The sequence below is a fragment of the Triticum aestivum genome, chromosome 1D (genome assembly GCF_018294505.1).
Source record: "Triticum aestivum cultivar Chinese Spring chromosome 1D, IWGSC CS RefSeq v2.1, whole genome shotgun sequence".
NCBI lineage: Eukaryota > Viridiplantae > Streptophyta > Magnoliopsida > Poales > Poaceae > Triticum > Triticum aestivum.
Window position 1 is genome coordinate 482,513,725 of NC_057796.1, and position 27,949 is coordinate 482,541,673.

General features: G+C 44.1%; 1 protein-coding gene across 2 annotated transcripts; it reads left to right on the plus strand.

Annotated features, from left to right (window-relative positions):
- The first annotated feature begins 13,977 nt into the window (after window positions 1-13,977).
- LOC123183255 (ATP-dependent DNA helicase DDX11) lies at window positions 13,978-18,956 on the plus strand. 2 transcript variants are annotated; one of them, XM_044596023.1, is made up of 9 exons: window positions 13,978-14,172; window positions 14,257-14,802; window positions 14,888-14,970; window positions 15,505-15,858; window positions 16,316-16,570; window positions 16,649-16,891; window positions 16,975-17,196; window positions 18,022-18,586; window positions 18,662-18,956. In XM_044596023.1, the coding sequence occupies exons 1-9, from the start codon at window positions 14,031-14,033 to the stop codon at window positions 18,865-18,867; spliced, it is 2,616 nt and encodes an 871-aa protein (XP_044451958.1). In that variant the 5' UTR covers window positions 13,978-14,030; the 3' UTR covers window positions 18,868-18,956. The 2 variants fall into 2 exon arrangements, with proteins under 2 accessions (XP_044451958.1, XP_044451959.1); XM_044596024.1 differs by lacking the exon at window positions 16,316-16,570.
- Window positions 18,957-27,949: the final 8,993 nt, after the last annotated feature.

Consider the following 27,949-nt stretch of genomic DNA (forward strand, 5'->3'; position numbering starts at 1 on the left):
TGGCTTCTTCTCTCTTTTTGGATCTCAATACAATGTTCTCCCCCTCTCTTGTGGAGATCTATTCGATGTAATCTTCTTTTGCGGTGTGTTTGTTGAGACCGATGAATTGTGGGTTTATGATCAAGTTTATCTATGAACAATATTTGAATCTCCTCTGAATTCTTTTATGTATCATTGGTTATCTTTGCAAGTCTCTTCGAAATATCAGTTTGGTTTGGCCTATTAGATTGATCTTTCTTGCAATGGGAGAAGTGCTTAGCTTTGGGTTCAATCTTGCGGTGTCCTTTCCCAGTGACAGTAGGGGCAGCAAGGCACGTATTGTATTGTTGCCATCGAGGATAACAAGATGGGGTTTATATCATATTGCTGTTGGGGAACGTAGTAATTTCAAAAAAATTCCTACGCACACGCAAGATCATGGTGATGCATAGCAACGAGAGGGGAGAGTGTTGTCCACGTACCCTCGTAGACCGACAGCGGAAGCGTTATCACAACGCGGTTGATGTAGTCGTACGTCTTCACGATCCGACCGATCAAGTACCGAACGTACGGCACCTCCGAGTTCTACACACGTTCAGCTCGATGACGTCCCTCGAACTCCGATCCAGCCGAGTGTTGAGGGAGAGTTTCGTCAGCACGACGGCGTGGTGACGATGGTGATGTTCCACCGACGCAGGGCTTCGCCTAAGCTCCGCAACGGTATTATCGAGGTGTAATATGGTGGAAGGGGGCACCGCACACGGCTAAGAGATCTCAAGGATCAATTGTTGTGTCTCTGGGGTGCCCCCTGCCCCCGTATATAAAGGAGCAAGGGAGGAGGAGGCCGGCCCTAGGAGGGGGCGCACCAAGTGTGGAGTCCTACTAAGACTCCCTAGTCCTAGTAGGATTCCACCTCCCATATGGAATAGGAAAAGAGGAAGGGAAAAAGAGAAGGAAGGAAGGGGGCGCCCCCCTTCCCTAGTCCAATTCGGACCAGACCAAGGGGAGGGGTGCGGCCACCCTTGAGGCCCTTTTCCTTCTTTGCCGTATGGCCCAATAAGGCCTAATACGTATTCCCGTAACTCTCCGGTACTCCGAAAAATACCCAAATCACTCGGAACCTTTCCGAAGTCCGAATATAGTCGTCCAATATATCGATTTTTACGTCTCGACCATTTCGAGACTCCTCGTCATATCCCCGATCTCATTCGGGACTCCGAACTCCTTCGGTACATCAAAACTCAATAAAACTGTCATCGTAACGTTAAGCGTGCGGACCCTACGGGTTCGAGAACTATGTAGACATGACCGAGACACGTCTCCGGTCAATAACCAATAGCGGGACCTGGATGCCCATATTGGCTCCCACATATTCTACGAAGATCTTTATCGGTCAGACCGCATAACAACATACGTTGTTCCCTTTGTCACCGGTATGTTACTTGCCCGAGATTTGATCGTCGGTATCTCGATACCTAGTTCAATCTCGTTACCGGCAAGTCTCTTTACTCGTTCTGTAACACATCATCCCGCAACTAACTCATTAGTCACAATGCTTGCAAGGCTTATAGTGATGTGCATTACCGAGTGGGCCCAGAGATACCTCTCCGACAATTGGAGTGACAAATCCTAATCTCGAAATACGCCAACCCAACAAGTACCTTTGGAGACACCTGTAGAGCACCTTTATAATCACCCATTTACGTTGTGACGTTTGGTAGCACACAAAGTGTTCCTCCGGTAAACGGGAGTTGCATAATCTCATAGTCATAGGAACATGTATAAGTCATGAAGAAAGCAATAGCAACATACTAAACGATCGAGTGCTAAGCTAACGGAATGGGTCAAGTCAATCACGTCATTCTCCTAATGAGGTGATCTCGTTAATCAAATGACAACTTATGTCTATGGCTAGGAAACATAACCATCTTTGATTAACGAGCTAGTCAAGTAGAGGCATACTAGTGACACTCTGTTTGTCTATGTATTCACACATGTATTATGTTTCCGTTTAATACAATTCTAGCATGAATAATAAACATTTATCATGATATAAGGAAATATATAATACTTTATTATTGCCTCTAGGGCATATTTCCTTCAATTGCATGAGTTTATCCCTCTACATCATGTCATCTTGCTTAAAGCGTTACTCTGTTCTTATGAACTTAATACTCTAGATGCATGCTGGATAGCGGTCGATGTGTGGAGTAATAGTAGTAGATGCAGGCAGGAGTCGGTCTACTTGTCTCGGACGTGATGCCTATATACATGATCATACCTAGATATTCTCATAACTATGCTCAATTCTGTCAATTGCTCAATAGTAATTTGTTCACCCACCGTAATACTTATGCTCATGAGAGAAGTCACTAGTGAAACCTATGACCCCCGGGTCTATTTTCCATCATATTAATCTTCCAACAACAAGCTATTTCCATTGCCTTTTATTTTGCTTTTATTTTACTTTGCATCTTTATCATAAAAATACCAAAAAAATTATCTTATCATATCTATCAGATCTCACTCTCGTAAGTGACCGTGAAGGGATTGACAACCCTTTTATTGCGTTGGTTGCGAGGATTTATTTGTTTGTGTAGGTGCGAGGGACTTGTGCGTGGCCTCCTACTGGATTGATACCTTGGTTCTCAAAAACTGAGGGAAATACTTACGCTACTTTGCTGCATCACCCTTTCCTCTTCAAGTGAAAACCAATGCAGTGCTCAAGAGGTAGCAAAAAGGATTTCTGGCGCCGTTGCCGGGGAGTCTACGCAAAACTCAACATACCAAGTACCCATCACAAACCCTTATCTCCCGCATTACATTATTTGTCATTTGCCTCTCGTTTTCCTCTCCCCCACTTCACCTTTGCCGTTTTATTCGCCCTTCTTCCGTTCATCCTTTTGTTTGCTCGTGTTGCCATGTGCCTTCTATATGCTTGCATCTTCGCTTGCTGAAAATCTATTGATATGGATCCACTTAAAGTGTTCTACTTGGATCATCTTCGATCCTTATGCGCTCGTGCTGAAACCCCAACGATCCAACAAAACCCAAATATCGGAGAAGAAATACAAGGCTATAAGATATCATGCATATAAGAGATCAAAGAAACTCAAATAACTTTCATGGATATAAAAAGATATAACTGATCATAAACTCAAAGTTCATTAGATCCCAACAAACACACCGCAGAAAGAGTTACATCATATGGATCTCCAAGAGACCATTGTATCAAGAATTCAGCAAGAGAGAGGAAGCCATCTAGCTACTAACTACGGACCCGAAGGTCTACAAAGAACTACTCACGCATCATCGGAGAGGCACCAATGGAAGTGGTGAACCCCTCCGTGATGGTGTCTAGATTGGATCTGGTGGTTCTGGACTCTGCGGCGGCTGGATGAATATTTCGTCGACTCCCCTAGGGTTTCTGGATTTTTGGGGTATTTATAGAGCAAAGAGGCGGTCCGGGGGGCACCCGAGGTGGGCACAACCCACCAGGGCGCGCCTGGGCCTCCTGGCGTGCCCTGGTGGGTTGTCCCCTCCTCGCGACTCCCCCCAGGTGCAACCAGGGCCCAACTTCTTCCTTTTGGTCTATAAAAAATCATCGTAAAGTTCCATGGCATTTGGACTCCGTCTGATATTGATTTCCCGCGATGTAAAAAACATGGAAAAAACAGCAACTGGCACTTGGCACTATGTCCATAGGTTAGTACCAAAAAATGATATAAAGTGACTATAAAACATCCAAGATTGATAATAAAACAGCATGGAACAATAAAAAATTATAGATACGTTGGAGACGTATCAATACATACGTGTCGTTTCCCCTTCTGTCACTGGGATCAAGCACCGTAAGATCGAACGCACTACAAAGCACCTCTTCCCATTGCAAGATAAATAGATCAAGTTGGCCAAACAAAACCCAAATATCGGAGAAGAAATACGAGGCTATAAGAGATCATGCATATAAGAGATCAAAGAAACTCAAATAACTTTCATGGATATAAAAAGATATAACTGATCATAAACTCAAAGTTCATCAGATCCCAACAAACACACCGCAAAAAGAGTTACATCATATGGATCTCCAAGAGACCATTGTATTGAGAATTCAGCGAGAGAGAGGAAGCCATCTAGCTACTAACTACGGACTCGAAGGTCTACAAAGAACTACTCACGCATCATCGGAGAGGCACCAATGGAGGTGGTGAACCTCATCCGAGATGGTGTCTAGATTGGATCTGGTGGTTCTGGACTCTGCGGTGGCTGGATCAATATTTCGTCGACTCCCGTAGGGTTTTGGGAATATTGGGGTATTTATAGAGCAAAGAGGCGGTCCGGGGGGCACCCGAGGTGGGCACAACCCACCAGGGCACGTCTGGGCCTCCTGGCGCGCCCTGGTGGGTTGTTCCCTCCTCGGGACTCCCCCCAGGCACAGCCAGGGCCCATTACGTTCTTTCTGGTCCATAAAAAATCTCCATAAAGTTTCGTTGCATTTGGACTCTGTCTGATATTGATTTCCTGCGATGTAAAAAACATGCAGAAAACAACAACTGGCACTTGGCACTATGTCAATAGGTTAGTACCAAAAAATGATATAAAATGATTATAAACATCCAAGATTGATAATAAAACAGCATGGAACAATAAAAAATTATAGATACGTTGGAGACGTATCACTGGCTAAAACTGGCTGATTGTTCAACTGTTTGAACCTGAAACTAACACTTCAACTGACTGAACCTGAAGCTAACACTGCAACTGTCTGAACTTGACCTGAACCATAATCTTCAGAGCTGTGGCGGTGCACCGATGACTCGTGGCGAGTGGAGGTACCCCTTGATGGTAGTATCAATAGTAATTGAGTTTCTAAGCCATGGCTTAGGTGCAGGTTGAGAAACAGATTCTTTACGCACAATGAACCTAAGCACCCAATTGAACTTTGACGGAAATAAGAGGTTTATTTCTAAAACCCTATCCCCTAACTTTGATCTCTCCTGAATTCTTCTGTTTTATGCCAGTCATCATTAAATCCACATCAAATGCAGCACAAAAACACAAGAAAAAACCATCAAAGCCCAGGCTTTAAATCTTCTACAACCTCTCTTCTTACTAAATCCCTAAACCCTAACTTTGATCTCTTCTAAATCCTTCTCTTTTATGCCAATCATCATTAAACCCACATCTTAGATCCAACAGAAAAACACATGAACAAATCATCAAAGCCCTGACTTTATCTCTGCTAAAACCCTATAGTCAGTAAAACTTCCTTCTTTTTCCATCCTACCTTCTAAGGACCGGCACCATAAACAAACCATACTTTCCTTGCCTCCACCAAAATAGAGCGGAGCCTAATGTTGCAGACAGAGATGAAGAACTCATCTTCTTGTCCTCCAAAACAGGGCAAGATGGAGATAGAGATGTAGCAGATAGATATAGAGGAGATGGAGTACAACTTACCTCTGCACGGCGGTCGCGCCGACTGCTGCTACATCGAGTGCTTTGTAGCCTTGATCTCCTCAAGTGCTCAAAAGGATGATAAAGGAAAAGAGGAAAAGAGCGGGAGGGGTAGGAGGTGGTTTGCAGAGCGACTGGTTAAAGAAGGAAATGAGGGGCTTGTCCGACGCGGCTTGACCAGGTGGGCGCGGCGACCTCATGCGGCTTGGCCGGGTTGGCACGGCGACCAGGTGTGACTCGACCGAGTGGGCGCAACTATTAGGTGTGGCTCCACCAGTGGGCGTGAGTGCGTGACGGCCTGGTACGGTCTGGTGCGATGCTGGATCGGTTCAACCACGGGAAAAACTAGATTGAAAACCAGCACAAAATAGAAAAAACCCAGCGACGTGACATGTGAAATCAACACCAATTTGAAAGAAAATAAATTTGGTTAGAGATAACTGTGGTATAAAGGTGATAAAATGAGGGTATAAATTACGGATTTTCTCAAATTGGGGTCAACACTCTCAAAAGGGTGAATCATGGGATAAAAAATGGAATCACACCCTAATCGTTAAACAAGTAATACAGGAAAAGAAATCTTGGGATTCTAACTGTCCAAAACTTGATTAAACCAAACATACCCTAATCGTCTACATTTCATATGAAACAAACAAGCAAAACCTTATGCTTGAACCTGCTTGTACTGCCGTGGCGCTACACAGTTCGGCAGGATTGATGGCGATTCAGAGTCGTCAGATTGGTGAAACATTTACACATGGACCCAGAAAATGGCTCTATGAGGGTTTTGAGTTTGGTACTACTCAATTTGTCCACATAAAGGAAAAAAACTTAATTTGCCCACATTCATCATAAAAAGGGGACTAACTAATTATCCATTTTCATTATTAGCACTCGAGAGTACAGATAGCGTCGGAAGAAAGCCGAGAAAGAAAAGAATGTGCCGTACATGTACCATAATATACTTAAGGGCCATCGCGAAAAAGGAAATACTTGTAAGGAAACTTTTTTTTTGCGGGAACTTGTAAGGAAACTTCATCACACACATAACACGGATCCGACGTCCAAGCACGCACAAGGGTTTCGTGGGGGAGAATGACATCGAAGGATTTATTTACGCACTCACGTATGCTCTCCTCTGTTCATCGTCTACAGCTGATCTGAAAAACAACTCAACGAATGTCCGAAGAATACAAGTACGAGCACGATGGTACTGTGGCTAATAACCAAGTACTCTCTCCGTTCAAAAATACTTGTCGTAGAAATGGATAAAATGAATGTATCTAAAACTAAAATACGTTTAGATACATTTATTTCTCCAACAACAAGTATTTTTGGATGGAGGGAATACTTAATACAGAATTACGGCCGTACTTTGATCTCGTTGCTGTTGGCTGCCCGCGGTAGTCAGTGAAGATTCCAGCGCTAGCTACGGAGGTCCTAGCCGGCGCGTGCCAGCCCAGAATCACATGCAGTGATGCTCACCAGGCGCCAGGTCGCGTCCGTACGGGCCGGAGCCAGCACCCATCCGTATATCCAGTTATCCATGCGTCGTGACTCACCGCACACGCGGCGGTCTCTTCTGATTCTGAAAGTGACCGTTCGCCCTTGCGCAGGCGCGACGGAACATGCTGTCTGTCTGACGGTGAAACGAGCAAACATGCACGTAGCCCGCGGCCGGAGTCCCTCCCCCGTCTCCTCTGCCTGTGCCCGTGACTGCGCCGCGGCGCCAACGTCACCGTCTGAGCCGCCCCGCACCGCATGGAATTCCACGGCGGGATGGGAGAACGGCAGCACGCTCGAGGCTACCGCGCTACGGCCTACAAACACTGTTGGTATGGCCATGTTTTTGCTTGTTTTTGAGACATGTTTGGTTCATGTACTAAGAGCATCTTAGACGCGGATTCTCAAAACGCCCGTGAACATCCGTTTCAGACTTACTTTGTCATCCAACGTGAATTCCTATTTGTCATCCAACGATGAATTCCTATTTGTTCATGGATGTATTTGCCTCTCCATTTCTTGCAAACCGGACATAAACTAGGGGAGGTATGCGGGCTTTCGGACCGTCGCCATGTACGCGCCCTACACCCCGGCGTCATCCAAAACACATCTTTCGTGTGACCGCACCTCTGCTACCCGCGCCGCATTCATGTCGGTCCAGAGCAGACGCAACCAGTCACTGTAGCTGACACTGAAGCGGCGCGCCGGTAGAGAGCGCCGTCCGCGCCGCGCCCTGGTCTCGGCACCTGTTCAATGCCGAAGGGACATGACCAGACGGGGCGATGGGACGACCATCTACTGCATTGAAGCCGGCTTCCCGCGTCCGCCTGCCGGCATTAAACAAACGAGACGGCTGAGAAACCCACTCTGGCGCCCGCATTGAAACAACGAGCCACTTGGCATGGACGGCACCGCTATTTATATGTGGCCGCACACGACATGATCTTCACCGCAACACGTTCGCTTCCGTTCCTCCTCCTTGCACCACTTCCGCTATGACGGCGAGCTCTAGCGCCTTGTGGGAGAGTCTCTCAATTGAGCAGAAGCATAAGTTGACCGGTCTTGCGGACAACTGGCAGGCCCGTCATGTGCAACGAATATAGATCGGCTTGCCTGCGAGCTCACCGGAGGTGAGCGACGATGACCCAATGATGAAGGAGACGTCCGGCGACGAGCTGGTGTTAGCGCCCGCACCGATCCATGCTGGCTTCACCATGGACTAGGCGTAGACGCACTTTAAGACCATCATGGCGGAGGAGCAGTCGGCGCCGCCGGGTATCGGCGTTCCGACTGGCGGAGGAGGACCAACGCTACAACCTCGCCCTCCTTGTGCATCACTGGCTGATGGATGGGCAAATATATGGCAAGTTCGCGAGCGAGGAGGCCATGGCCGCGGAGGACCCAAACTTCATCGACCACCAGCAACCGATTTAGGAGGCCAAGCGTAGCACTCACACCGGCTGCATTGCGATTGTTGTGGAGGAGGATGCGGAGGCGGCACAGGCGATCCTGGACGAGAATGTCTCCGTGTCATTCTGGCCGCCCACGCAGTTCACTCTTGTCCCATGTGGGCACGTCCGCCGGCGACCCGCAACTTCACTTCTCGCAGTTCATAGCCGTTGAGCTCGCCAGGCATGGGGAAGACATGTCGTGGGACATAGACCCCTCCACAGCCGACAAAGATCTAGACCGATCGAGATATTGGACATAGAGTGTCACTCTTTAAAAAGGAAAAAAGACTAGGCTTTTGTATGTTAAAAAATGTCATGTCCGCTTTTGTTTTATGAAATATGTCAAAAATGACATGAATTTGGTCTGATTTGAATGAAAATCATTTGGTTTGCATGAAATTCATTTGAAATGTGTCTGACCGTTCGATGGATATCTTTGGATGGTCGGCTCCCCTATCACTGTCCATGGACTCGTTCGCGGACGGATACTATGTCGTTTTTAGGGGATAGCTTTGGAGATGCCCTACCACAGTTGAGGCAATCTAGCCACCCTCTTCCGAGTCAGTGACATGAGGGGCATAGATTGCATGAAAATAATGTTGCCAAAAGTGTGGGAGCAAACCAAACATGAGGCTAACTCGGTCACTTGCCTAACTTGAGTTGTGGAAAGGTGAGGCAACCTTAGTATATCACCAAACATGCCCTTCACCTTCACATCCCTCCGAATGTCTCGATGATCCCCTCGACTCGAATTTGATCTGATTTAGACCCAAAACTTTTTCTAAAAAATACTTCATTTCAAAACTCTTTGTTTAGAACGTAATAAGTATATTTAAATTATTGTGGCATTGGAATATTTATCTTTTAATTATCTAAGAATTGTGTTATTTATCTTTGATTATTTTCAGTACTTTGAGCATAGGAAAAACTAAGCAGGCGAACATTTGATGCCTACCGTTGGATGGCCAACGCTCGCCTGCTGTTCATGGATTCGTCCAGACGTGTATGTGGACTTTTGGTGCCGCCTGTTTGGTGATACATGTTGGAGTTCTACAGTGTTTTAACAACCCCTTTGTCATTGGCCTTCTTGGTGATTTGTGCGGTATTGTCTAAAAACCCAGAACATGTAGCTAGACCAAGCTTGCATCCAGGCCGAAGCGTGATGTCCCAGGCACCAACACAGAGAGCATTATTTTCATTCTTAGTTTAACATGAATTTGGTCTAATTAATGTTGGATGGAGTATGACTGGATGGTTTCTACATTGAATTACATTATTCAGTCATTGCTTGAACTTCAAATGTGCTCTGCATTTATATTTTGTGGTTTCATAAATGACTAGGAAGATACCATTCTATCATATTGTATCATAGTCATTTTGACAAAGTGTTGATGTTTGAGATATAGTTTTATTACTCGCTAGTTGATTATGTTATTGATATGAGTAAATGTGGTTGCTAAGTGTTATCATATATATGATTACTCCATGATCTTTGTTGCAGTCTGATCACTAGCTAAATTTATGTACATCTACAAAAGCAAATGAGATTGTATTTTTTTTCTCTTTACCACTTTCAGTTTGTCAACTGAATTGCTCGACAAGCAATGAGTTAAGCTTGGGGGAGTTGATATGTCTCCAACGTATCTACTTTTTTAAACATTTTTTTATTGTTTTGCCCTCTAATTTGCATGATTTGAGTGAAACTAACCCGGGTTGACGCTGTTCTCAACAGAACTATCATGGTGTTGTTTTTGTGCAGAAATATTTTTACAAGATTTTTTGGAGCATTATTGTGGAATAGAAAAAATACTGGAGCACAGAAGTACCGGACAGGGGCTAACAGGCTACTCCACGGCCAGGTGTGTGCGACCACCCCCAAGGGCGCGCCACCTATCCGTGTGGGGCCCCTGGCCACCGCCTGATTCCGGCGCTATAAATTCACATCTCATCCGGAAAAAACCACTCAAAAGTTTCATCACGTGTTATGATATAGAGCCGCTGGCACCTCCTAATCTTCATCTGGAGCCCTAATTTGGAGCCCGTTCCTGGCTTCGGAGAGAGGGATTCTTCGGCGGTGTCATCACCAACCCCTCTCCATCAACAATTTCATAATGCTCGCATCGATGTGCGAGTAATTTTTGTAGGCATATGGAGGTTGACGAGATTTGGATGAGATTTCTTATGTAATCATTGTCAGATTTGTTACGACTTGACCCCTAGTATTCACTATGTTCCGATATTGTTGTTGCTATGACTTTACTATGCTTAATGCTTGTACTATGATTTTAGATCTGAACTTATTATGGTTTCATGAATATATTTGTGTTCTTGATCTTACCTGCAAGATGTATACACGTGTTATTGTTCTGAACTCTAGACCCCAAAATGACAATAATTGAGATGCTCTACGGGGATGACTTTGATTTGAGGATTACATATATTCATTATGTGTTAATACTTTGTTCCGGTTCTCTATTAAAAAAAGCGCCTTAACTACCCTTAGTTTCCATTAGTACCCGCTGCCATGGGAGGTTAACAATATATGTTACGCAAGTTCTGATCGCAAGCATGTATGATTATATATATAATACATGCCTACATATGATTGATGAAGTTGAGCTAGTTTGTATCGCTTTAGTTATGATAGTTTCATATTGAATCTCATTTGAACACCACATCGCTACTCCATGCCTATGCTTTTTTGCTATTATCTCTGTTAAATTACTGTTGCTCTCCTTTGTTGCGAACTTGTTACTATTTCTACTACTGCTACTGACTACCGCTATCTATGCTACTAATAAATTGCTGCAAAGAAGTTATCTCTTTCGTTATGGTTGATTGACAACTCAAGCGCTAAAACTTATAAATATTCTTTGTCTCCCTTGTGTCGAGTCAATAAACCTGGGTAGAATACTACCCTCGGAAACTATTGCGATAACCTATACTTGTGGATCATCAGTTAGTTTACCCATTACTCAGGAGCTTTATCCAATGGCCAAGAGCATTCATCGAGGTGTTACGTATGGAGCTTCACTATGCCATTACTCCAAGCCTTACTAGTATCTCCTTATGACACATTAAGCATTGTCGTTACACCATGTAATGAGAAGAAAAAACTGGTATTCAATATGTTGTTTAATAGCATTTTATGACCAACAAATGAACCCTAGTGCATGGTGGACTCTATATAAGCCTGCCCGGGACACTGAGATGGGGGTTGGCAACCATTGGGATCTTATACTCATATGCAAGAACAACTCCCAGAGAGACATGACTAGGTTTTTCTACCTCCACCGCGAGGGGCTTCAACCTGTATATGATCTTATGTCACCCCACGACACTTAAGCCCTAGCCTATTATCTTATTATTGTTTTCTGTAAATAAACTGTGCGAGTTAGGTCCGGATAAACGGAACTCTTAACGATAACATTAGCTTGTCAAAATCACCTTTCAATTAGCAGATCTTCTGGTGAGTTCAATACCCAAGGTCACCTATGGGAAAAAAGGTAGAAACTATCTACATCTTCGGATCAAAGATAATCACCTTCTTCCTTGTTAACATCAAAACGAGGGAAAACCGGTGGATGCGAAAGCCCCAGGTGGACACCTTAGTCATCCTTTCTCCCAAGAGGTGGATGGATGCTGTACAGAAATGACTCGTTGCTTTGTTGTCCGCCTCTTTGTTTTTCTCACGTCGTTCACTGAAAAAGTAAGTTCAAGTGTAGTTCAAAATGAATCGAGCGCCGAGTTCCTTATTTTTTACCACACGTCAAAACCTTGCCCCCCTATATATACGTCCACGGACAGTGCCTGGTCACCCGTCATATCTTAGACATTGCAACCATAGTCCTCATTTTTTATCCCCATCACCATACAACTACATGCAACGCCTATTTCATCTACGTACATAGACTATCTACTCGTCTCCGGATATGTCAACGACCTCACTGTTGGAGTCGTCGGCATCATGGTCATTGGCGAGGGGGCGAAGCTCCGGCTCGTCGAAGAGTTGTCACGCTTAATGGAGTCGAGGATAGCCTGCTACTCCATCGCCTCATCCGCTTGGGCAAGCTCAAACTTTCCTGGGACTATGGTCTACTCCGACGCCGGATCCGCCTCGCCTTCCTCCTCTTCTTCGTCTGACACCTCCAACTCTTCCATCTCCTCATGCTCCATGCGTTGCCACCTCCTCCTCCGGAGAGTTCGGAGGTAGGCCGACCACGATACGAGTGGCACGCTGTACACCATGGCAGTTGGCTGACGGCAAGGTCTGGTCAGTTTGGTGCGTGAGGTCGCGAAGGCGACGAGGACAATAGGGAGAGGGAGCAAATGTGGGCAGCTAGGGGTGAGGCTCGTCGTCCGGCTTTAAATAGCCAGTTTGGCCTCTTAGGCAGTGCGCCGGAGCCGCGAGATGAATGCAGGCAGTGAGCTCCCGTCAGTCTGATGGGGTTCCGCGTGGGTCCCACCCATCAATCTAACATGACGGATGCTATATCCATCCCACATATGAGCTGTGTATAGGGGGTGCCGGGCAACCCGAACGTATAGAGTTTGTTTAAGGGGTTCGGTTGGGTGGAATTTTTTTGACCGGGCCGTTATGACTATATATGCGGAGTCCAATTCTAAATGCACTTACCTTGCTCAGGTACAAGATGAGGCATCCCGAATGATAAAGCACCGTCCCAGGGCAGGGGCGGAGAGCATTCACTGATATTCAGGCGAATACCAAAATCTGAGCTAGAAAATCCGGAGCAACTAATCAAAGAGCACTCATTCGGGAGCCTCCACAAGGGTTGCTTGGGGTGGACTAAGAGCGCGCCACTTGGCGCACTCTTAGTCGCCCCCACGTGGTGTGCTATGGGCGCTTCCTCTGATTTTTATTTTAATTTTTCTACATATGTTTTTGGCTTTTTAGATGATTTTTTTGGTTTCCCACCGGTGTTTCTTAGCTTTTGGACAAAAGAAAAATTTCAAAAAAAAAATGTTGCGCGAAAAAACGCGTTTCCTTATTTTTTATTCCGCAAGAGGCACAGATTTGCTTCCGCGAGAGACAAAGGTTTGCTTCCGCGAGTGCCTCTCGGAAATGGAAAAAGCACGTTCTCTTTTTGTCCTTCCACGAGAGGCACGTGCCTCTCGGAAGCGAAAAAAACATTTTTTTTCACGAGAGGCATTGTGGTGCCTCTTTCGGAAAGAAAAAAAAATATGTGCTACCGATTCCGTTTTTTCATCCGGTTTTTTTCGCAAAAAGAAGTTCGTCAAAACCTATCAACATAGGATCTAGTTTTGAAGCTCTCAACGCGAGGAATCCAATGATGAGAACGGTTTGAGATTTGGATCACACGGTTTAAGATATAAAATGTTTTGAATAAATGGATTTACGAAAGAAGGGAAAATTGACCTTTGCAAAGAGTGCTTCTTAATTTCGTAAAAATCTAGTATACGTAAATGTATTCAGTTTACCATCTGCACAAGGCTATATTTGAGCCCACAGCCTGCTCTTCAGCCCAGTAGCCCACAGCCCACAGCACGCGAACGAAATTTGAGTATTCTGGTTGTCTTCAATCCCGTATCCAAAGTTCCAGTGGCAGCGCGCGCGGGAAACCCCCACCAAACCCACCGCACAAGCGCGCGCTCGCCAAAATGCCGCCGCCGCCGCCGCCGCGGCAGGACTTCCCGGCGTTCCCTTTCGCGCCGTACCCGATCCAGTCGGAGTTCATGTCCTTCCTCTACAGCGCGCTCTCCTCCGGGCCCCGCGCCCTCGCCCTCCTCGAAAGCCCCACCGGTAAGCTCTGCTCTGCCGCCTTCCCCTCATCCTCCGGCCTCGCGAGCCACCACTAACGATTCAGCCTCCCCCGCGTCGCCGCAGGCACCGGAAAGACCCTCAGCATCATCTGCAGCGCGCTCCAGTGGCTCCTCGACCACCGCGACGCCGCCCCCGAGCGGGCCAATGGCTCCGGCCCCGCTGCTGCCGGCGGCGAAGACGACGACGAGCCCGACTGGATGCGGGATTTCACACCGCTGCCGCCCAAGAAGGGCGTCAGGAAGAAGTCGGAGACTCACCCCCGGAGGAGGCAGGGGACGAGGAAGGTGGGGGGTTCGGAGAAATCCGAGGGGACCGGGGAGAACGACGGCGAGGAGGAGTTCTTGCTTGACGAGTACGAGAGTGATGGCGAGGAGGGCACAAGGCCGCATGCTGCCGGGAAGCGGCCACATTGTGGCGGTGGTGGTGGTAGCAGTAGTAGTGAGAGCGAGGACGAAGAGGAAGAAGAGGAGGCGACTCCCAAGGTGTATTTCACTAGCCGCACGCATTCGCAGCTCTCGCAGTTTGTCCGGGAGCTCAAGAGGACGGATTTCTCCGGGAAGCTCAGGACAGTGTGCTTGGGGTCCAGAAAGAGCTTGTGTATTAACATGGGTGAGTGGATCATGTGGTTATCTTTGTTCTTCTAATTTTGGGGCTGGGATTGTGTTTACTTGATCTGTGGTGCGTTTGCTTGCAGATGTTCAGAAGCTGGGGAGCGCAAACCGGATCAACGAGAGGTGCTTGGAACTGCAAAAGAACAAGAAGAGCAGCAAAATCAAGGCATGGTTCAATTACGTCAATTTGATTTGCAATGCTCAGCTGTTCTGTTAGATAGTATTATCTTGGACTTCTGCACCCAAATTTGGCTCCTTCTTGCATGTTTAGGGCCTGGCATGCTCATGAGGCATGATTAATATTGTTTCCCGGCTGTAATTTCTTCCAAGATTTCGAACTGAACTTTGGTTTTGTCAGTTTTCGGTGGAAATATAACTAGACATGCACTGAGTTGTTTTTTCACATACCTGCATTCAGTTTGCCAGTGACCATCTTTTGTCTTTTATTTCCCACATAGGCTGATTGCACAGGAAAGCGTATGGTTATCACTTATCATACTTGTATGTGCTGGGTTGTTAAATACTACTACCTCTGTCTCATAATTAATATAAGACGTTTTTTGACACTATCATAGGTTGTTAAATACCACACTTCAGTAATGTTTTTTTACACTACGGAGTAGTAAATACCATTAGTATGCTGTCAATTGTTAACTTTTGTTGTTAATAACTAGTAATTTTTGCGGCTGTAAATGTTCAGGTCGAGGGTGATAACAAAAAAGGGCACCGAACAAAGACCTCCTGTGGGTGCCCAATGTTAAGAAATAGAAGTCTTCAGAAACAGTTCAGGAGTGAAGTGTCTGACCATGGTGCATTAGACATTGAGGATTTGGCACAAATTGGAAGGAAGGTTGGAACATGTCCGTACTACGGTGCACGTGACATGGTCCGCTCAGCTGACCTTGTAGTACTTCCTTACCAGTCTTTGTTGCTGAAGTCTGCTAGAGAATCACTTGGCCTTAATCTGAAGAACAGTGTTGTCATCATAGATGAGGCTCACAACTTAGCAGACTCCCTCACTAGCATGTACAACTCAAAGGTCACATCTTCTCAGGTTAGTCTTCCTCATAATTGACCTGCCCCTGGCAGTATCATGAGTCATAACGATGTTTTTGTTCTGAGTTCTAGATCCCTAACATCTGTTGGAAACTGGATTGTGACGCATCTCATTCCGCACACTATGCAGACTTAGTCTGACTGTACAGTTGTACTCTATCTTCATAATTTTGTTCACTCTGCACTTTTGATAATGTTTTCCAAGATCCGAACATAGAGGTGCTGTAAGTAGGTTTACCATATAAGGAGACATAACCAAAGAGTGGTTTCTGGTATAGAGCTTGACTTTACTCAGTTGTGTTGTTCTGGCAGACAACAGGATAGTAAAAATGATATTTATCGGTGCATTTTTAAAATTCCGCTTTACTAAGCAAAATATAGTTAGCAAATGAACTGAGACTGTTTGCTTCCAGTTGTGGAAACTAACTTAATTTTCTGATTCTCATTTTCGTTAGTTGAGGGCAGTTCTTTCCCATCTGGAGGCATATCTCAATAGATTTCAGAATGTTCTGGGAGCTGGAAATCGACGTTACATCCAGACCTTGACAGTTCTAACACGGTCGTTCCTACGATGTTTGATAAGTAATGAAGATTGTTCCTCCGCTGTGACCTCTTTGACTATAAATAAGTTCTTATTCTCACTTGATATCGATAACATAAACATAGTAAAACTTTGTCAGTATCTGAAGGAAAGCAATATAATCCACAAGGTGAAATATTTCTTCCACTACATTTCCATTCAGTCTTGTTGTGTCTAGAACCTATATGAATTGACTGTTGGTATCCAGGTTAGTGGATATGCCAACAAATTATTTTTCACCGAAAATGGTGCGGGCGATTTGAATCATGGGCAGCAACATGGTGAAGGAAGCAGTATAACAAGCTTTCAGGCTTTGGCTGACTTTTTACGCTCTCTACTGTACTGCAATGATGATGGAAGAATCATAGTTGCACGGCACAAGCCTGGTGGACACTCTGAAGATGCATATATCAAATTTGTGATGCTTTGTGCAGAGAAAACATTTTCTGAGGTGATGTACCTTGCTCCATATGTTGCTTGGAGACAAGAGTTGTCCTATTTCACATGCGTATTTATAAATCTTTCCTCTTGCAGGTTACAGATGACGCACATGCTGTTATTATGGCCGGTGGAACCCTCCAGCCTATTGAAGAAACAAGGCTGCGCTTGTTTCCAGGCTTATTGCCTAGTGATATAAAATTCTTCTCGTGCAACCACATTGTCCCCCCTGAGAGTATTCTTCCTATAGCTGTTACATGTGGGCCCTCAGGCAAGAAATTTGATTTCAGCCACAGCTCAAGGAGCTCTCCTACCATGGTATGTATACCTCGAGTCATTTCTCCTTTACTCTCTAATGTTTGCTGAGAATGCCATTTATTAGTTTATCCTGCAATGGGCACTGCTTGTGCTTTCTGATATACCAATGTGTCACATACCGTTGCCGCTCGGCGATTGCCGTAACATGAGAAAATAAGGATTGCTTGTGGGGAGCAACCAGACCTGAAGGAGACGGGGACTGGGAGGAGATGAACAGAGACAGAGGAGAAGTCTTCAGTTCTTCGTTTTCTTCCTGCCCCTACCGGTTGCCTTCCCGTGTGCCTTTATCCTTCTTGCTCCAAGGCTTGAGTAGCTGGGTCAATCCACGTACAGCAGCCCAAGCACAAGTGCGGTCCAGGGAGGACATAGGATGTTACAGAATGCATAAATATTTTTAACAAAATAATTAGGGCCTAATGTTTATTTTCGTACTCATTGTGTCATTTGCCTATAGAAGTAATCCAGGATTGTACAATGCGTTAAAGTATATGTGCATCTTCTAATCCATGCTGTTAGAACTTGCTAAATACATATGCTTAATTGTCCTGGTTTATTTGGTTGTAATCTCTACTATTTCATTATGAAATGTAAATGCTAGCCTTTTAAATGACTGCATGAATTGCTGTGTGCAAACTCTTTACCAACAGCTAATTTCTGTTCACTCTCTGTCAAAAAAACACACAGCTAAGTTCTGTTCTATGAAAGATACCATCGTAACTCATACTAGTTTATAATCTGCTCTTGTGTTAATCATCTTTTTGGTAATATTGCTCTACTCAAATGCATGCTATTTTTGTGCCTATTCTTATCTGCCTACCTTTGCAGATCGAAGAGCTTGGACGTTTTCTTTGCAATATAGTGACAATAGTACCAGAGGGAATAGTAATGTTTTTCTCTTCCTATGATTATGAAAAACAAGTTTATGATGCATGGATGGCTTCAGGCACAATTTCTAAGATTTCTAAGAAGAAGCACGTGTTCAGAGAGCCAAGAAGCAGTGTGGATGTCGAGATGATACTCAACAAATACAAGGAGGCAATTCAATCCTGCTGCAGCAAAGGTTCAGGAGACACGAGTGTCAACGGGGCACTTTTAATGGCTGTTGTCGGTGGGAAGATCTCTGAAGGCATAAACTTCAGTGATGGTATGGGTCGTTGTGTTGTGATGGTTGGATTGCCTTATCCAAGTCCAGATGATATGGAACTGATGGAGACAATAAAACACATTGGAAACTATTCTTCTACCTCATCTGTGGCTGGAGATGACGAGTCCTTGAGCAGAGACGATGAATGCAAGGTTGAGCCTGGTTTTGGTATACTAAGGAAGAGTGGTAAAAGTGGTCAAGAGTACTATGAAAACTTATGCATGAAAGCTGTAAATCAGTGTATCGGTAAGCTGCTGTGCCATCTTAACATTTATGATTTTTTGGCTCTAGTTGTTAAATGATGAAGAAATTTGCTTGCAGGCAGAGCAATCAGGCATGTAAATGACTATGCTGCAATGCTGTTGGTTGACTCGCGTTACTCACACACCTCATCAGGCAGGGGTTTCTCTTGCCCCGTTGAAAAGCTACCCCAGTGGATCAAGACACGACTGACTTGCGGTCAAAACTATGGGGAAGTTCATAGATTGTTGCTTCAGTTTTTCAAAATCAACAAACAAATACATTGAAATATTACAGATGTAATATTGCTACATTTAATGAAGCCAAGCATGTACACATAGGTTTGCGTATACGTGATGCATTTTTGTTTGGCTGATATCAGTGCAATGCGATGACCAACCGTTCAAAGGTTGAGTTAGCACTTGAAATCACATGTTATCGGTGGCTGATATCAGTTACCGAAGGTATGTGCACCCCTGTTATTTTCCACACCCAGATCCGAGGAGCACCACACCCCAGTTCTTATATTCAACAAATTAAAGGAAACTCGATAATCTGCTGCCTAGCACGGTCATCGATCTCATTTAATCATATATTAGAAGCGTTTGGCGTGCTTTGCTGCTCAACCTGGGCCATGTTTTTTTTCTCAAGGCTACATGGCCTTCATTTTCCCCAGATTTTCTTGTTGCAGCGAGTTGTTGAAATACTCAGATTTGTTGGTATTTTTCGGGAGGTGCTCTGCACCCTTTTCTTAGTTATTTGTATGGCAGGTATGCAGAGCAATCTTCAAATCATTCAAAAAATAAGTTATTCGTATTTTTTTGCAGTATACCTTACCATGTATCCCATATGATTGAATCCTTTTGTTGTTGAGATAGTGGTAGTGGCTGATGTGTTCAGTGTTCTATGACAAAAAACCTTTGTTGTCATTTCTTTGCCACATTTGATAAGAATTTGCAAGTCAACTAAAACAATAAGATAGTTTTCAAGGAGAAAAACAGTAAGATATAGCTTGCGAGAAATTACACTTTGAGAGGACATCAGTTTACACTGTGCTGTATTCTAGTGAGTACAATAGGGGCTGAAAAGTCGGAAGTGTTGTACTACTCTGTGATGTACAATATTTTTTTTAAAGTAGGGGGGGGGGGGGATTAAAAAAATCAGACTTTCTTGTGAAATACATTATTGAATGTTTTACCATAAACGATAACTGGGGTTAACGGTTACAAAACGATAAACAGTGTTTAACGGTTACAAAACAGTAACTGGGGTTTTAAACCCAGGTGAAACGGTGAGGAGTCCATCTGAGCCGTTGAACATGTCTTGGGCATTTTCTTCTCATTTGCACCGTTGGATAACTGAACTTCTGGGATGTCTGCACCATCTTCAGTAAGCTCTTGGTTCACGTCCTGACAATGCCGCCGCCATGACGACCGCCTTGTCCTCGAGGCGAAAAAGTTTATGACCAAGGAATGTCTTGTTTAGGAAGGCTGCATCTTCCCAAGTTGCATCATCGGGTGCCAAGCTTTCCCACTATACTAGACATTGCCTCACTGGTGTTTTGTTCGTTTGTATGACTCTTCGGTCTAAAACTGCCACTGGAATGGTCTTGACATATCCTTTTGGAGTCACTAGTGGGACGTGTGGTAATGGAACAGCTTGATGGCCTATGTGCTTCTTCAGTTGACTGATATGAAACACTGGATGTATATTGTTGCCCTCTGGAAGATGTAATTTGTAAGAGACTTCTCCAATCTTCTCCAGGCACATAGAACTTAGATCTTAGCTTGAGAGATCCTCTTAATCCAAAAGCATTTTGCCCGTACGGCTGAATTTTCAGAAATACCATGTCTCCTATTTCCAATTGTCTCTCTGTCCTTTTTCTATCAGCAAAATGTTTGAACCTGCTTTGAGCGTGCTCTAAATTTGCTTTCAATATTTGTATCATGTGTTCTCTTTCAGAAATTGTTAGGGTTGCTTCTCGAGATAAAGGTTGTTCTACAGCAAATTCCCCAATTTGTGGAGGTTTGTAACCATATAAAGCTTGAAAGGGAGTGCATTTCAGAGAAGAGTGGTAGCTGGTGTTGTGCCATAACTCTGCCAGTGGAAGCCGCTTCAACCACTTCTTTGGTTCTTGACACACCATGCCCCTCAAATAAGCTTCTAGACACTTGTTCACTTGTTCTGTCGGGCCATCTGTTTGGGGATGATATGCAGTGTTGAACCTGATCTTGACTCCAAATTCCTTGAACAATTCCTGGTATAAAGCATTCGTAAAGATTGTGTCTCTGTCAGACACATTACAAATAAGAGGCCCATGAAGTTTAATCACATTGTCCATTAATGTTTCAAACACTGTTTGGATTGTGTAAGGATGAGCCAGTGGTAAAAAGTGAGCGTATTTTGCCAGCCTGTCCACTACCATCAAGATTACCTCTTTGCCCTGAGAATTTGGCAAAGCCATGATGAAATCCATTGTAATATGGGACCATGCCATGTCAGGAACAGGGAGAGGTTGTAGTAACCCAGGAGGATGGATATGTTCTACCTTGTTGAGCTGACATACAGGGCACTGTTTGACAATGTTTCAATATCTTTCTTCACGTTTGGCCAGTAAAAAACTTTCTTGATTCTGTAGTAAGTTGCTTTAATTCCAGAGTGCCCCCCTAGTGCAGAAGAGTGAAAAGTCTGTAACAGTTGTTGTCTGAAGTCAGTGCTAGCTCCCACTTAAATCCTGTTTTTGTACTTTAACAGACCATTATGAGTGGAAAACTTTGGATTTTTCTCAGTATCTGTAGCTACTTTCTTCAAAATTTTGTCAGTATCCTGGTCACTATGATAGCTTTTCATTACATCCTCAGTCCAAATTGGAACTACCATAGTTATACTGTTGCACTGCATATGCTGCACATTATCTCTTCTGGACAATGCATCAGCCACTGTGTTTTCTTCTCCTTTCTTATACTCAATGGTATAATCATATTCCAACAGTTTGAGCAGCAGCTTGTGTTGAACCCCTTCAGTTAATCTCTGGGTAGTCATATATTTCAGAGACAGTTGATCTATTTTTTATGATTAAAAGATTTCCCCACACATAGTGTCTCCACTTCTTAAGTGCTTCCAGAATGGCCATTGCTTCCTTTTCATAGATAGATTGGGCTGCAGATTTGGGTCCCAAACTTTTGCTAAGAAAAGCAATTGGTCTGTCTTTTTGCATGAGCACAACTCCAATACCTTTAGCATAAGCATCAGCTTCAATTGTGAAGGGTATAGTGAAATCTGGGAGTGCCAATACAGGACAGCTGGTCATGGTGTGTTTTAGTGTTTGAAAAGCTTTGCTTTGTTCAGGTCCCCATTGAAAATCATCTTTTCTAAGCATTTCATGAAGTGGTCCACAGATCTGTCCATAATTCTTCACAAATCTACTGTAATAACCAGTCAGTCCTAGAAATCCTCTTAACTTTGTGACATTTTCAGATTCTGGCCAGTCTCTTACTGCTTGAATCTTGCTAGGATCAGTAGAAACTCCCTTGTTTGGTATGATATGACCCAAATAAGCTACTTGATCTGTGGCAAAGGTGCACTTGGACAACTTCACATACAATTCATGTTTCCTCAACACAGCAAAAGTTCTCTCCAGGTGTGTGTAATGTTGTTCCATGGATTTGCTGAAGACCAACATATCATCAAAGAGCACCAGTATAAACTTCTCTTTTTCTGGTTCATTGATTTCATCATACATAGTGTTCATAAGGCCCTAAAAGGTAGCTGGACCACAGGACAACCCAAATGGAACTACTGTGTATTCATAATGGCCCATGCGAGTTCTGAAAGCAGTTTTTGGGATATCTTCTATGGCCATCCTGATCTGATGGTATCCAGATCTAAGATCCAGCTTAGAGAACACTTTAGCCCCATGTAATTCATCTAAAAGATCTTCAATGATGGACATTGGAAATTTATTTTTCACAGTAATTGCATTCAATTCTCTGTAGTCCACACATAACCTCCACCCCCATCTTTCTTTCTGACCATAATAGCAGGCGATGAGAAGGGACTAAAAGTTTCTTGGATTTCCCCTTTTTTGATCAACTGCTTAATGATCTCTTCCATAGCAGCTTTCTCATAATGAGGTACTCTATAAGGTCTCAAGTTTGGTGGTTTTGCTCCTTCCTGTAATATGATCTTATGATCACAATCTCTTCTTGGAAGAAGTGTTTGTGACTCTACAAATATATCAGCAAATTTCTGTAGTAATGGTTGCAGTGCCACTGGTGGTGGAGTATGATCTTTGTTATTTTCTATTTCTTTCTCATGGATCTACAGAATATATCCCATCACACCTTTTTGTAGCAGTTTTTCCATCCTGACTACTGAAATAATACACTTTTTCTAAGGAATGGTATGATCAAATAATGTCACTAGCTAACCCTGCTTTGTGACAATCAGAATTCTTTCTACTAGATCCAAACAGATAGGACTGTACTGGTATATCCAATCAGCACCTAAAATGATGTCATAAGATTGTAGATCTAGAACTTTAAAGCTGCTACAGAAAGTGTGACCCTGCACTTTGAAATCTATAGGTGGTACTTTGGATAAGGACATGAGTTTGCCTCCTCGAGCAAGAGTGACTTTTTTGGGTTGCATTGGTTGTTGGTGGCAGTTACTTTTAATAGCAAATTATGTGCTTATAAAAGTGTTTGAAGAACCACTGTCAAAGAGTGATGTGGCCTTCCTTGCAATTTCTATGATCAAGGAGAAAGTATTTGGACCTGGAGTTCCCTCTGCTGCATTTTTTGATATGTGCATTGCTTGTGCAGGTTTCTCTACAGTGTTATTACTGTTTTTCTCTTTGTTTGGAGTGTTTGGAGCTGTTTGATAAGCTTGTTCAGGTCCAGTGCTATCTTTTGTATTGTCACTGTCCTCATCCTCATCGAATTCTTGTAAATTGTGCAGTGTTTTGCCAGTTTTCACTTGTGTTGCCTTGTCCATGGTTCTCTGCAGTACCAGCATGCTCTAGCATCTTTAGGAAAGGGAACATTATACTTTTCCTAGGTGGGAACTTGCACTTGTAACGAATTTGAAGGACTTCTGTAGGAAGAAGGGTAGTTTCTAGGTTTGTAAACCGGTGGACTCTGGATTTTTCTCGCAGCTGTAGCTTTCTCATATACTTTAGCATACCAATATGCTTCAATTATCCCAGTAGATCTTGTAGCCCTTCTATTTCAACTCTCAGATCTGCTACTTCTTTCTCCACTCTGTCCACTGTGATCTGAATTTTTTCTCTTGTGTCTGCCATTGCTTTTGTTGAAACTGTCTACCAGCACTTGCGCCCGCAGACCAAGAACTCGACCGCTGCGATGCCTTGACGCATGGATCTCTGCAGAAACCAGAATTTTACCACCAGGAGAGTGTCTCCCAGCAACCATTTCGGCCTTAGAGATCTGTGCCCGAATTTCACCGCCAGCTCGTCACCTCCACCAGAAAACACCACCGCCGCGAACAGGAAGGGACGGGAGGGATTTTATGAGAGATCCCAACCTCCTTCTCTCCTCTGCCCGATTCGCCGCCTTCCGCCGTCGCCGAGAATTCGACCGGCGCTCTGATACCTTTGTGAGGGTCAATTCAACAGGAATTTGATGGATCCACTCGAATTACTCAAGAACAGGGGCAGAGTTATTGAAGATAAAATCTGGTAGGTCGCAAGGACGGAGACCCCGTCTTGCAGTACGATATATAGGGTTGTATCTAGCAAATGGAATATTCGATATTACAACTTGCCCGACTCATGCCTCCGCGGATGCTTTAAGCAACAGTCCAGCTCACCGCAGTAAAACAATTGTAGCGATCCAACCTCAGATGGTCAAATCTCTGTGCTTAAGTGTCATCCCTGAAACGGTAATGCTGACACACACATTACTCGAATGGATTTATAACAGAGTAGCAATCACACACTTATTACATCGACAGTCTCAAGAGAGAACTTATTACAATAAATATGGCTTAAGGCCATCTAAATAAGATAACAACGGAAGACTTGGTAGATAAAGTGAGTCCATCAACTCCAACGGCATAGCTGAGAGCACGACAACGACCTAGCGCACCTTACTCTTCGTCTGAAAAGTCTGCAACATGATATGTTGCAGCCCGAAACGGGTCAGCACATGGAATATGCTGGCAATATAACACAGTAGAGCAATGAACAAGATAAATGCTATCACTACATGCATATATGGCTGGTGGAGGCTCTATGGTTATAATGTTTTGCGAAAAGCCAATTTTTCCCTACAACAAAGGAATATATTTTATTTAACTATCATGGTAGTTGAAACATTGAGTATGGTACCCCCATCTCAATCCCAATTAAAAAGTAGTTAACAACCCAACAAATTAATTTAGAGTGATGAGATCAACATGACAATTCAAGAACCAGATAGTCAAGATGTCCATAACCGGGGACACGGCTAACCATGATTAGTTTGTACACTCTGCAGAGGTTTGCACACTTTTCCCCACAAGACTCGATCTTCTCCGTTGGATTTCTCGCACTACATGGTGTTTGAGAAACGGATGACCGAGACACAGTCTTTTCGAAGCATTAACTCTTTACTCTGGGTAGACAGTTGCACCTACTTTCCCCTACATCTGCTAGCCTACCACTGAAAGAGGACATGCAACATACTCAACTATGCTAGAGCCCATAATAGCTTGTGGCTGCACATGGAAGTTTCTAGCATGAATAATTTTATGATCCCTTTGAGCCTGGGTGGCGAACCAAAAAGGACAACACTGGTATATCCCCAGGTGCCCGCAACCAATCCACCCAGATGTGTATTTAAGTAGCCACCTTAAGTTAACCATTAATTAACAATCTCACATCTGTCATGGATACACTCAAACCCAATCCACGTCTATGAGCATAGCATGGCAATATAAGCATAACGTAGAAGTAACTCCCAAGGGTTTTATAATAAAAGGGCAATAGGTTCTACCTCATCATCTACTTCCGAGTACCCACATGTTAATCACATCCTAATCATGCAATGTTTGAGGATTGTAACTAATGCATAAAAACTGGGTAATAAAGGGGTATGATCAATGTGTTACTTGCCTTGCTGACGATCCGCAAACCCTAGAGACTCGTAGCAGCACGCTTCGCACTCCGGAAATTCTATCGCAAACAAACAATAGCATACATAAGCATTCAAGCATAGATGCAAGGGTAAAATTCGAATAAGAAGATTGAATCTGAAAGTCCAACTGAAGAGATTTTGTTTGCAAAAAGAATCGGTCAAAACGGAGCTACGAAACTGAAACTACGATCAAAAGAACTTCGAATTCAAATCTTCTTGAAACCAAATTTTAAATTATCAAAATCATGTTCAAGTTGATTAAACAGAAAGAGGGGTTCGAGACGAAGATTTTGGCGTTGGTTTCACTAGATTTGGACTAACGGTTAAGAAACGGCGAGGGTTTGAAGATCAGGAGCTAATCTGCGATAAAAATAATCGCGGATAGGTCCCTGGCAGAAAAAGAAAATAAAAAGAAAAGATTAACGAACGAACGTTCGCTGTCTGAACCTAACCGGCGAACAACGTTCGTTAAAACGAACGAACGGATGGACGTCCGCTAAATAAAATAACCGACGAAAAACCGATCTAAGAAAATAAACCGGAAAACTAAAAAAACGGGGTTTAACCGAAGAAAAACTGACCGGTCAACGGGCGGGGTCAACGGCGGTGGTTCCGACGAGATCCGGCGCGGCGGCGGCGCAGGTGGCGCGGGGCTGGGGGTGGGGTGGCGGCGGCGGTCGTCGGCGTCGGCGGCGCGGGCGGCGGAGCAGCGGCGGCGGGAGGCGAAGCAGGCGGCGGCGGCTTCGGCTTGGGGTCCCAGGGGGCCCCGAGCTCGGCTTTTAAGGGGGGGGGGAGGCGGCGCCTTGCGGGAGGGGGCACGCCCTCGGGAGGCGTGTCCGAGGCGGACACGGCCGGCGGCGGCGGCGGGGCGGACTCCCGCTGCGGGGGTTGGCGGCGGCGCGTGCGGTTGGGCCGGCTCGGCTGGGCCTTCGGCCCAGTCGGGCAAATTTTTTTAAAAGATTTTCGCCGAGAGAAATCCTAAATAAATAAAAATAAAAATCTAAAAATGCCAAAACAAATTTTCACCGTCTAAATAAAAAATTTAGAACTTAGTGAACATTTTCTTGGCCTAAAATGCAATTTTTTAAAAAAATGCATATTTTTCTAATTCAAATAAAAATAGCAATATCCAAATAAAATTATTTATTTGATTTTAACATTTTTCCTCCAATATTTCATTTATTTTTTGGAGAAGTCATATCATCTCCTCTCTTTTATTTTTAATATGAAATATTTTTGGAGAGAAAAATAAATAAAACCAAAATGATCCTCTTTTCAATATTTGAGAAAATTCAAATATGAAATTAATAAAATCCCCAACTCTCTCCGTGGGTCCTTGAGCTGCTTAGGATTTTTAGGATCAGAGTGCAAAAAATGCAAATAAAATATGATATGCATATGATGACCTATGTATAACATTCCAAATTGAAAATTTGGGATGTTACAAACCTACCCCCTTAAGATGAATCTCGTCCTCGAGATTTGGGTTGGCTAGAAAATAGGTGTGGGTGATCTTTCCGTAGATCATCCTCTCGTCCCCAGGTGGCTTCATCCTCGGTATGGTGGCTCCACTGAACTTTGCAAAACTTGATAACCTTGCTGCGTGTAACTCTGCTGGCAAACTCGAGAATCTTTACTGGTTTCTCCTCATAGGTCAGATCACTATCCAACTGAATTGCTTCCAGGGGCACTCTGTCTCTCAGAGGAATATCGGCCATCTCGTCATGGCACTTCTTCAACTGGGAAATGTGAAACACATCATGAACTCCTGACAGTCCTTCAGGTAACTCCAACTTGTAGGCCGCCTCTCCCATACGTTCCAAAACTCGGTATAGTCATACAAATCTCGGGGCTAACTTTCCCTTAACTCCAAAATGTTTAACTCCTCGCAGAGGTGACACACGAAGATATGCTCCGTCTCCGATTTCATATACTACCTCCTTGCGTTTTGAGTCTGCATAACTCTTCTGCCTGGACTGAGCTACCTTCAGTCTATCCCGAATCAGCTTAACCTTCTCTTCAGACTCTTTGATCAAATTCGGCCCAAACAACTGACGATCTCCAACTTCTTCCCACATCAACGGTGTTCTGCACCTCCTTCCATACAAAGCTTCGAAAGGTGCCATCTTCAAACTGGCTTGGTAACTGTTGTTGTATGAGAATTCCGCGTAGGGAAAATTGTCATCCCAACTAGATCTATAATCTAGTGCACAAGCTCTCAGCATGTCCTCCA

Bases quoted from the DNA above. Each gene is read 5' to 3' on its own strand.
- LOC123183255 (XM_044596023.1), top strand. From the start codon at position 14,031: ATGCCGCCGCCGCCGCCGCCGCGGCAGGACTTCCCGGCGTTCCCTTTC. The intron at 16,571-16,648 runs GTGAAATATTTC...GTTGGTATCCAG, and splicing joins AAAGCAATATAATCCACAAG to GTTAGTGGATATGCCAACAA. The intron at 18,587-18,661 runs GTAAGCTGCTGT...ATTTGCTTGCAG, and splicing joins AGCTGTAAATCAGTGTATCG to GCAGAGCAATCAGGCATGTA.